This window comes from Toxotes jaculatrix, chromosome 4 (genome assembly GCF_017976425.1).
Source record: "Toxotes jaculatrix isolate fToxJac2 chromosome 4, fToxJac2.pri, whole genome shotgun sequence".
Lineage (NCBI taxonomy): Eukaryota > Metazoa > Chordata > Actinopteri > Toxotidae > Toxotes > Toxotes jaculatrix.
In genome coordinates this window covers 7,557,104-7,569,102 of record NC_054397.1, presented here as the reverse complement: position 1 = coordinate 7,569,102, position 11,999 = coordinate 7,557,104, and the positions used below count along the sequence as shown (strand labels likewise).

The window sequence follows — 11,999 nt, the reverse complement described above, 5'->3', positions numbered from 1 at the left end:
GCTTTAAAACTACAAAGCCCAGTGTAGCGGATCCTTCCGATTTCCGACACAAACCGCGTCATTTCCGGTTTAGCAACTGGCGGGACTTCTCCTCATGGTAGTGGAAGAGCAGGTTGTTGACAATCTTTAAAAAGTTGGGGTTTTTTTTTACGCGACACCCTTGATAAAATTCACACAACATGATGGCCACAAACGGAAAGGATGCCTGTGGATTAAAAAACGATGTGTCGTCAGTTTCTTCAAACGGCCCAGCTGTCGCGAACGGAGAAGCCACGGAGGCATCAACCCGCTCCAAGTTGCAGAATGGAGGCACAGTACGGCCGGAGAGGTTTGCCTTCAGCCCGGAGCCCACCATTGAGGATATTCGGCGGATGCAAGCGGAGTTCACGGACGAGCGGGACTGGAACCAGTTCCACCAGCCCCGCAACCTGCTTCTGGCCATGGTCGGGGAGGTGGGCGAGGTGGCGGAGCTCTTCCAGTGGCGCGGGGAGGTTGCCGAGGGCCTGCCGGACTGGACCGACTCGGAGCGGGAGCAGCTGGCACAGGAACTCAGCGACGTGTTGATCTACCTGGTGGAACTCGCCGAGAAGTGTCGCGTCGACCTTCCCCAAGCGGTGCTCCGTAAAATGGCCCTAAACCGACTGAAATACCCCGCAAGCAAGGTACACGGGTCGGCCAAAAAGTACACAGAATACAAGGACTGAGTTTGGGTGTTAAGAGACATGTCACTCAACGTGATTGCTGGAGCTGCTGTTCACTTCAGTGACTGTATGCTGCAGTTTAACCGTGCCCCACTGACGCTGAACATTTTATCGTTTGGCTCAAATAGCTTTTTTTCTGGGTTGACTTGTTACACAACTGTAGAAATGCTCTTAACTTTAGTGAATTTTCTGTGATGCACAGTTGTTAGCCTAGGTTGCTGCATATGCAAAGCCACATACAGCAGGCAAGGCACTTCAGGAATACCCAGTCTTTTATTGAGCTTAACGTTTAAATCCTGTTTTTAGTTTCATCATTGATGTGCATGAGTCAATTTGAGACATTGCATACTGCTTTTTTTTAAGAGACGATATTACTGTTGTGCAGTGCCTTTGGGAAGTATTAGGAAGAAGATATTTCTCACTGAACATTTTAGATGTTATTAAGTTTGGTTCCAGTAGAGGAGTGTTACAGAGTGGATTAGAAAGTTGGTGGAACTGAAGCAGATGATTATTTTCCTGACCATCCCTGACATGGAAAAAAGACCAGTAAAAAGGAAAAGAGTAATTGTGAATTGTGTTACTGTTGATTTATTTTACATTCCCATCAGGGTTGCACGTCCCATCTTCTTTCTTATTCACATTACAACTATCAGTTTTTCTAGTGAAAGTAAAAGTTGCTTTTATTCTGCCCTGTTTATTTTTCACTCATTTATCACCCAAGTTTTAAAAACAATACACTGGTCAGAAGCCGGTTTGCTGGTTCCATGCAAGTATAGTCTGAACATAAGGGCCTTATAAGAGATTTACACCCATGCTACCTTCATCAAGGCTGCAATGTTCAGTCCGGCCTGTGTGTTCTAATCCTACAGAAAAAATATTTTTGCAAAAACTGCTAAAAACAAAGTAAATGCAAGCAATGATAGAAAGCTGTCAGAACACACACTACATTGCAGCTGGCGCCAACGACAGGATTATGAGTGTCAGGCCAAGAACATGGATCTATGGAAGAAAGTGGCCTGGTCTGATGAACCATGTTTCCTTTGCATCTTCATTTGGAAGAAATTGCTATCACTATGCTGATCAGTGAGAGGCAGTTGCAGCCTTCAATATTCCAAGATCTGACCTGACAAGATTCAGCATTAGCGGTTGCCTGAAAATGTTGGCGTAGCAGCTTATTGTTATGAAGTAACTTATTTAGTAACTTGCAGAGCAGCGATTTAATGATTCACTTGGAGCTTATAACCGTCTCATGTAAATCAGCAGGATTTAGTGCAGGAGTTAATGAGTTAAAATGAAATGGTCTTTCCACATATTCCCACCTGGAATGAAACTTTCAGCAAATGTTTGAAATCCTCAACACATGGATAAAGTATTGCTGTGTGTGTGCAAGAGAGGGGCATTTAGTTTGACACAGGGATGAAAGCATCTGTTTGAGTTTTCATTTGATGTGTTTTGAGACACAAACATTGCCCTCAGCTGTATATCCTGGGATTCACCCAGGCATTAGTCATTCATAGGCTGCAAAGGAGAACAGTCATGCATCACTAAAATGTTGCTCCGTGTGCAAGTCAAGCCGCACTTCAAAGTAAACAGATTTTTACTTAAGCAGATATAACACTGCATGCCGCATTAAGAATGAGCAATTGTCCATTTTCCTGATGTGTATCCAAAAATTGGACATGCAAACTCCCCTCCTCCTCTGGCACCGTAATGTTTAAATACATCATTTTAATGATGAGGCCTTTGGAATGAGGGGTTATAGCTAAAAGAAGTGCTAAGCTTTTCTAAGTCTTGATCAAATGAAGTACAATAATCACAGTAGCTGCCTAAGTTTGTTTTTCATAAATCCTTAACTCCAACATTATTTCCCACAAATTCTGCACTGCTTGCTGTACAACTAAAAGGGAAATAATTCTCAGCAGCACAAGCCCTCATTTACAGTTTGAGACCTGTAATGCACCGTGAACATCACTGCAAAACAGTGTGCACTTTCTTTAATGGGAGATTGTGACATTTTGTAGGTGCTACCTCAATATTCAGTGTCTGTGTCACAACGTGTGTCAGGCAGTAAGCAGGCTGCAATTACAGCTGTCTCAAGAAAGTAAAATGTAGAGATTTTCAGCCTCCGTCTCTGTTCTTCTTGTAGTTTTTCATAGCACTGCTTCTCTGAGAGTATAAAGACGCTGCCAAAAGTAATCCTGAAAATATTTGGTAAGAAGTCTTTATTCTGAAAAACCTTCATGCATTTTTTTTTTTTTTTTTTTTTTTTAGGAATGTAATGTCGTGACATATTTCCACATTGTGCTTCAGCATCAAACTGCTGCACGCACATAAAAACCAGATATAAAATAAGGTTTTCTAAAGCTGTGAGAATATGACTTGCATTACACATTTATTATTTTCACATTTCTTCGCCACTATACCATGCAAATGAATGTCGCTTGAAATGATAATATACAAGTTTTGAAAGAAGAAGTAACACAATATTCCTCTTACAAATGCAAAGTTAAGTTCATTAACAATAAAACACACTTGCTCAAGTTAATACACTCAGGTATTTTGCTGCTAGCAAACGTCAAATAGATATAGCTTTGTTACTGACATTACGAAGTCAGTTCACCGGCTTAATGTCTCTTCTCTACTTGTGCTACTATTATACTACACTTTGCCATTTACCATTATCCCATTATTGTCACTTGTCACAGTGGCCATTAGCTTTAAGGTCTTTCCAGGTGAAATTCGGTGTCTTGAGACACATTCAAGATACTTGGAGGCTGCTTTCATTCTCTTTCAAAGCCATTTGTCCTGTTAAAGCTGGGGATATTTTAGCAATAGCTGACCATTTAAACTGCAAAATGACAGTGTCCACCGACGGCATGCATCATATACAGTTTCAGAGCAGAGCATTTCACTGATGAATCTTATGTAGGAGGGTCAAAACCTTGCACAGTATATAATAATTTTTGAAAATTCTTTAAAATACACACTAATTAGCATGTGTCACTTCATTTAACACGACTTACACATGAAATCAAAAGACAGATATATACCTTTATCTACCCAGTGAGGCTGTGAAATAATTTTTCATTCACAAAACCTGTTTTCATGTTCCCCGAGACTGTGGTGATGGTTATACTCAGAAATCCTTATCAGGTCCTTAAGACTTTAAGCACACTTAAGAAATAATATGTAATGGTAGATTAAAGCCACTGCTGATAAGCATCCTTCATGTACACTCTACCTGCTCTTTTATGGATATCAGTTTTTATAGCCAGAGTGGACAAATGGCTTGGAAATGCTACAAAAGCATCAAAGTTCTCTGAGGCTAGGAACCATCTCACAAATTTCACAGTAAATTGTGTGTTTGCAGGCAGGCATTTTATGTTGGACGGCTCCAATCCAACCAACAAAAAGGACCCAGAACTGGTAAGTGCTTCTCTTATAGCTTTTCAAGGGTGCATTTATTAATATCTCGTATTTTGCTTACTCAGAAATGGGAAAATAAATGTACAGCTGTTATCTTGAAGTGCAAGCCCATGTCTACCTATACATTTATTTTACTCATCAACACTTTACCGTTGTTTAAAGTGTTAGCTGAAAGTTAACCGAGGAGTTGTTTGCCCTTATGTCTTCATGTTTTCATGTCTTGAGAAAGAAGTTAGATGGTTCCCATGGTGCCATTCCCTATCTGAAGATGGCGCTGAGGGCTTAATTACATTTAAGTCTTTTGACAAGTTCAAATCTTAGATTTTCTTCTACTTTTTAATGGTCAGCCCAGCAGATACCATCAGGCCTGTTGCTGTGGGTTTCAAAAGGATGTAGGACGTCCAGTTTTTCATGCTCACACAGATAAGCTTTCAAAGAGACATTTACTTGAGTGAATGTATTTATTTTTTGTGTGGAAATGCTTTGGTTTCTCTCTTTCTTTCTGGCCACTTCCTCCTTCTTTTCACTATCTGAGTCACACACACATAGACACTCTTTTATCCCGTCATAGAGACAGCAGTGGGAGCTGTCAGATCTCACACAGTGGGGTTACCCAGCAGCAGGGGATCACATCACATCACATCCCACACATACACATCTACACGGACACAGAAACACACACAGACCGTAGACTTTTTTTTTTTCTTTTGTACCATTGCTAATGGCGAGGCATGGTTTCTTCCCTCTTGTGTAGTTCTGTCACAGGCAATCACATTTCAGATAGCCCAAACTGATCCATTCTGAACATGAACTACTTTTCTTCCTTTTCATGAACCTTACAGCTCAGCCAGCATTACAAGTCAAATTCCCCGCCAGCAAGTAAACATTTATATGAGTGTCTCCATGGTTTACAATCAATTCAATCTTTGTTGTCTGCCAGGGGGTATTTGGTTACAGGCTTCTGCTTACCTATAAAGTACCTTTATGAAATACTGTCTTTCCCATCTATGCATTTTATACTTTATAATAAATAGGTTTCTGTTTAAGTAGTGATGTAGAAAAAATTGTTTTAACTAATAAAATATAACTTTATTGTGACCCAGTACATGAAAAATAAAAATTGTTTGTTTTAGGGCTGATATTCCATACCTATTGAAGCCATGAGAAAATATGACAACTTTATTTCTTTGGGTTTTTCACAACTATAACACCTGCAATTTTAGGTCACCTGTGACAAATAGGTTTGCTTTGTAGCTTTGAATGGCCTTTATCCAGCGTACGTTGTCAATTTTGTTTAGTATCTGTTTCCTGCTTTTCATAGCAGGACAAGCATAAGTGTGATCAATAACACTAATTAAAGCTGATTTCCACTTTTGTGTCCTTGTTCCAGGACCAAGCTGGCTCACTGACACAGGTCAGTAGAAGGGAGTTATCTTTAATGCTATTGGATCCACCTGTGCCTTTTCTTATCTGCCGTAGAAAAGCCATTTTCTCTTTTTCTCTCTTTGATTGCTTTATTGAACCAGCGACATTTACCAGACACAATGGAGTGATCGTCTTCATCGTGACCAAATAGACCAGATAGACATTAACATGTAACATACACATAGCCAATAAACAACACAAACAAATAACTTAAAAAAGCAAACAAACAGAAGAGAACAAATGTTTAACCAGGCACACAATTAAACCAGCTGCTTAAGTACACCATATTACAAAGAATAAATTCTGGGCTCCTTTACTATTAGAGATTTGAGAAATTTTTACACCTCTTGAATACTGCCAAACAAGACTGAATTTTACACCACTCGCACTGGTGGATGAAGAACCTGGCCAAAATAACTAAAAGGTGTTTTTCACAGAAGCCATGTTGACATGTCACAGTGAGAAAATAATGATTGAATTACATTTAGATGCTTTAGTTTCAGGGTCCTGATATTGTGAATGACACTTGAAGAGCATGGAGCCATTGTTCAAAAAGTCAAAATGTCTGCTGTGAAAAATGCCTGTTGCTCAAGAGAAATTTAACATGACTTCTCTTAAAAAGCAAATGAGATTTTGCCATTTTATAATGTAACAGGTGACAAAATGTTGATTTATATTACAAATGCAGACTTTTAAGTGGGGTCACAAAGCCTAAGTCAAGGCTGGATCTCCCACCAGGCAAAGTGGGTAACTGCCCTGGGGTCCCAAAGAGCCCCAGGTTCACTAGGAGTTTGTCCAACATAACTGGTTTCAACAAAAATGCGTTTCAGGTCCTCCATCCTCTATCTTGTGGTCTGGCCTATAGTGGCACCCATATGTCAAAATTTAGTTTCAAGACTCTTGTTGTTCATGTGTTGCAAAGTTAGTAGTAGTTAGTAAAGATTTTTTTTCCTGCATGTCAAATCAATTAACACGCAGTAAACAGTAAAGCTGGGGCAAGGTAGTATTATTCTGTTATAGAATTTAGAAAGATTGCAATTAAAATACAAAGGAGTTTTTTCTTTTTACATCCAGGAAGAGAAAGACTTCTATCTTGTTCTTCTATCTTGTTCAGGTGTTCAGCGCCACCTGGCTGCCACTATCACGTGACACATCTTATACCTGTTACATGGAACTCTGCGGCCTCCTGCCGATTCGTGAACAGATCTCGCGAACAGTTTTAACGCATCTGCCTTTGCTCATACAGCATTTCCGAAATTAGTTCACCTGTGAGAAAGTCCGCTGACGGCTAAGTGGAAGAAAATTTGTGACTCCATTAACGGGTTATTTTAGCTTTGTCTGTTAGCAACAACTGCAGGTGCTACCTGTTAACCGCTGGGGGATCACAGCGTTTAGCTACCAAAGGATTTAATTTTTCCCTGCGCTGAGATTAGTCAATCACTGTTTCGTTTCACCTGGCGAAGGTAAGAATTAGCTGCTCCTGTTACATCCTGACATTTACCCTGATGATGTTTGTACCTCCCATGCATTCCCATTACATTCATAGTCACAGAGCTAACCTAAGCATCCCGTCTCCTGTACTGTAAAGATATTTCCAGATTTTTTTTTTCGATTAATCCTTGTCAAAACGTTGTAAAAACGGCAGTTACAATTAACCACAGACCAAGGTGGCATCTTCAGATGTCTTGTTTTATCTGACCAACAGTCCCAAATGTTAAGATATTAAGTTTATGATCATGTGTGATGAAAAAAAGCATCAAATCTTTGCATTTGAGAAGATACAGAATTTATTTATTTTTGTATTTTATTATTGTTATAATAATAATAATAATAATTTTTTTTTTTTAACGAAATGAGCAACATTTCTCTAGGTATTAGGGAACACATGTTTTTTTTTTTTTTTTTTTTAAATCAGATGCTTGGCTTTAGGACACGGATGTAATACTATAAAAATACATGGGAGTGTGTTGCTGCTGGCTATTTTATTGCTGTTTCACAGATGTAATGTGTTATTCTTGTGATGGCTGCTAATTTTTGCTCTCGTGCTGCTGCCATCTATTATGTGCAATGTATTTTAAGAGTGTTATGGGATGTATTGGTTTTTCTAGTAGATTTCCCCCCCAGGTTGTTGGTGCTGTTTTTGTGGAGTTGCCAATTGGCTCACTGCAAATTGGGTTTCAAGTGCAGGAGATTATTGTATAATGGCTTTACACAATATAATTTATTGTATAATGGCTTTAGAAATGTAAACATGAGTACTGTCTTGCACATAGTCCATTCACATAATTATTTTCTTGTAATAATAGCTTTAAGGGGAGCTCAACATGGCTATTGTCATTTATAGAATAAGTACTCACTTTCATTTTCTCCATATCCCTCATATTTAGCTAAGCATTAGAGGAATATTTGAACTCAAAGCCATTAGGTATGTGACAGCTTGCTTCGCTATCATTTATATCATAATTACATAAAAACTGTCGTAGTTCCTATTCTCTGGTTTACATTGCTCCTACTCCACACAGCTGCCAACCCTAAGCTCTTATTCCTACCTCATGGTGATCTGCGGTTTTACATAACATTTCTTGAGTAAGAGATCTGTCTGCCTTCTCCAATCTATGAATCGTGTAAATAGAGGTACTGCAGCATAAGCGTTGTGTCTAAATTTTCTTCACGAGGTGGATTGGTGGATTCAGATGTATCAGTCTCCGTCACTAGTTAGTTTACTCCCCTCATGGTCTCAGGTGCACTGTTGGAGAAAGACCATAAGTCAGCGGAAGCCTAGGCAACACATATTGCTGCAAATATTGCTTCAGCACTGCTGCTGCTCATCCAGCATTTCATGAGCTCCAGCTCCACCCCAGCATCCACCTATAGACTCTGATTCCCCCATGGAGGAGTTTATCATTGTCACTCCCCAATATTGTCTGTGCTGAGCTTGGTGTTTGCTTGCAGGGAGTGATTGAGGTCAGGCTCTAGACACCAAGTACATTGTGTTCTACTCTCTTTCCATTTAATAACTCAGACAATCGATTGATAAGGTGGCTAACTGAACTTTGCTTATCTGCAGTGCGCTGGTGCATGATGTTTATGCAATCCATACATTTAAGAAATTTCAGTGTTTTGAGATAATCATAGTTGCCAGGCCTCTGTTTCTCTCCTATGATCCATGTGGGTCTCTTTTACTGCCTGTTGTTTTTGTATTCACATTGTTTTGCATTGAATGCTTGGCTATTGTTTTGTACGGCCTATTGTTCTGTCTTCTTCATGTGCACTTTGATGCAAACAAATTGCTTTCCTGGGACAAATAATACTGAAAGTGAACTGAACTGAACTCAGCTAGAGTGAATGGATAAATGAATGAGTGTTAAGTACAGGCCAGTCTCTGACTGCACTATTTAGGGATTCTGAACAATAACAGTTGAATGAATATCTTCTATTGTTCTTTTGCTGCATATTGTGATATTGAAGTTTCTTTAAATAGAGAATCTGGAACTTCCTGCACAGTGTTATTTTTTCCAGCAATGAGAAGTAGCTGAAAATGACTTCTGAACCACTTGAGAGATGGTGGAGTTGTTGTGGAAGGGTCTCGTTGTTTATTTGAACCAAGCATAACAAAACTAGGAAAATGGGGACAGCTACTGAAGTGTGAAACTGATGGGCTAATGCTATTGATTTCAAAGTGTGATTGTGCAAAGTTGGTGGGAAAAGCATTGCTGCCAATGTGCTGTTTTAACAGACTATATTGCCATTGTCAACCAAGATGAGTGTGGTCTGACAAGCTGTTCAACATTTCTCAAAAGCAGAAGACTGGAAATGGAAATGAAAATTATCTATTGCCACAAAATACACCAGTTTCTTTTTTCTCTGTTTTTCTAGTCTCTATCACATAAAGTGATATGTTAATTTTAAAAAATCAATGCCTTTATGATTAACTCCATGCCTAGGCTCCCTATGAGGAACATCACTTAATCCAGCAGTCCCATTTCAGCTGTATGTATTGTGTGCTTACACCAGGTAATGGTTAATTTGTTATGCCACAGTTTCCACCATATTTATTGGCAAGATTCACTTAGTGGAAGGGACATACTGTATATATAATGAAGGAGAATAGAGAAGCTCATTTGAATGCCCTTGACTTTAGGTGAAACTGACAGTTGTACCAAAAATCCGATCCTGTTCTTCAAGACAGCCCTCTTGTATTGAGTGTGAATCAGAGATTTTCATTTCAGTGGAATTAAGCATTTACCACTTTGCTAGCTGTTTGCCTGATTTTACATGCGAGAATGGATGAAACACAAACATAAAAGTGAAGAGAACATCTATAAAGAGAAAGCGAAGTCTCAAAATCCTCATAACAAAGAGAGTGTGATTCAAATAAAATTGTTGTTGTATTGTTGTTGTATACAGCTGGGCCAAGAATTGGTGAGCTCCCAAAGAGCTCACCAAGGCAGTGAAGCTATATTTCTACTGACAGTAGCATTCAGATCATGTCGACACCCTCTTATCTCTCTTTGTGTCGGTGAGACCTGGTGCAAAACAGGAAGAGTACATCAGAGTATAGGAGTAATGGGCAGCTGAGAAAAAGAGAGATAAAGAATAACAACACTTAAATAATCAATGAACAGTGCACCTTACTAGCTTACTTATTTATATTTTTATATTTTATTAAATTATTTTATTTATGTCTTGAAGGTTGACTGATGTACTAGAGAACAAGCACTTAAAATTTAATTTCATTGTACTTGTGCAATGACAATAAACAGATTCTATTCTATGTAACAGTAAATAGAAAAAAATGATGAATGAGCGTAGGGTTGCATCAAACTATGTCCTCAAACTATCATACACTTCAGGGCTGCACTCTAGTTTTTTTTTTTTCTTTTTTGTCGTTCATCTTTCAGTCATTTTCATTTATTATTTTTCATTGATTAATCCGCAGATTATTTTCTCAATCAGTGTATAATCCCAAGAAAAGCAGCACATTTTCATATTTGAGAACCAGGAATTTGGGGGCATTTTTGTATCAGTCCCTTATCTAAATACATGGCAATTAGTTTTCTTTTGAACAACTAATTGATTAATCAATCAATCAATCGTTGTAGCCCTAAGACACTTCTGAGACAGTCTTAACAAAAGCGAAACATTATCTCCAAGAAGATTTAAAGCATTTCTTGCAGAGCTACGGCAACATATTGCATTATGTTGCACAGGTGTTGTGGTACTGGCTCCAACCTCTGCATACTTGACTTTGTGATTTGCAGCAGGAACTAAATTGTGTGAAACCATAACCGTGAAACACATGCGACAGATGTATCTGGCAAATGGTTAATAACAGGAATGATCAAAGTGTGACAGATCAGGCACTGGACCCATTCACATAATGGCCACAGGGAACCAAGAGCAACAAAGCCAATATGTGACAGTGAGAGGCAGGAGGATGGTCTTTTGATTTAGCTGTGTAGCATTAAAAAGATTCATGCCTAGGTGAGACACGGTGCTGGTCAAAGTATACAATTTTTTTATGTTGAGTAAAATAGATTTGAGTGTTAAAAGATATCTGAAGCACAAGGCTGGTGGTTTTCTATATTGAAAAAAAGTCAAATAATTGTGAAAGGGTTTGTGCTCTTGAATCCATGCTTTTCAAAAGATGCTGAAGGGGCCTGAGGCCAAACAGTGTGTATATATATATATATATGTGTGTGCATATAGGATTTAATAGCCTTTAATACTCTTATTTAAATGGGCTGCATATATTGTTTTCATATTCATCTTGGTCTCCTTTTAGGGAGACTCCTACCTCTTCTGATTGGTCGTTGCTGTTTGTTGATGGCCCTCAGACCTTGAAATGTCGACTTCTTTGTCACATATTCTCACATCCTGTCACCTTTTGCTCATGGAGTAAATTGAAGAGGCTTTTCTACTTTTTTGTTAGTGGTCAGGCAGTTTTGCTATAATGTGAGAATACTGTACATTTCTCTAATGTCAACAAATACCATGAAAATATCAAAATTGATTCTTTAATCTGTCTAACAAATTTTAATATCCTAGCCTGTCTATTGCTCTCAGACCCAAGCCCATTTATCCCCAGTTAAAAAGTAAATTTTTCAAGACAGGTCACAGATAGTATTGACAGAGGTATAGAGTGCATTTGTTTGGGACTATTTTTAGCTGTGGGTTTGGTGCTTTTGCAAGTATTTATTTATGGTGTTTGTGAGATTTAATCAAAATATAGTGTCACTGTTCATTATAATGAAGAAATATGTCATCTGCTACAACAGAGTGGCTCATAGTAACAAAATTAATGATCGCTTTTGGACAACAATGGAGCTCTACAGCAAAGAGGGATAGGGTTAGCTACAGTAAACTGGACTTTGGATACACAGACGATACTTGTTAGTAGGATCAATTCACTGTTGCGTTTGATTTTTTTTTTCCATTGGATTTGAT

General features: G+C 38.6%; 1 protein-coding gene across 1 annotated transcript; it reads left to right on the top strand.

The window, feature by feature from the left end:
* Positions 1–83: 83 nt before the first annotated feature.
* Positions 84–1,389, top strand: dctpp1 (dCTP pyrophosphatase 1). The gene has a single exon (XM_041037010.1). It carries the CDS (start codon positions 180–182, stop codon positions 702–704), a length of 525 nt encoding a protein of 174 aa, XP_040892944.1. The 5' UTR covers positions 84–179; the 3' UTR covers positions 705–1,389.
* The last annotated feature ends 10,610 nt before the right edge of the window (positions 1,390–11,999 follow it).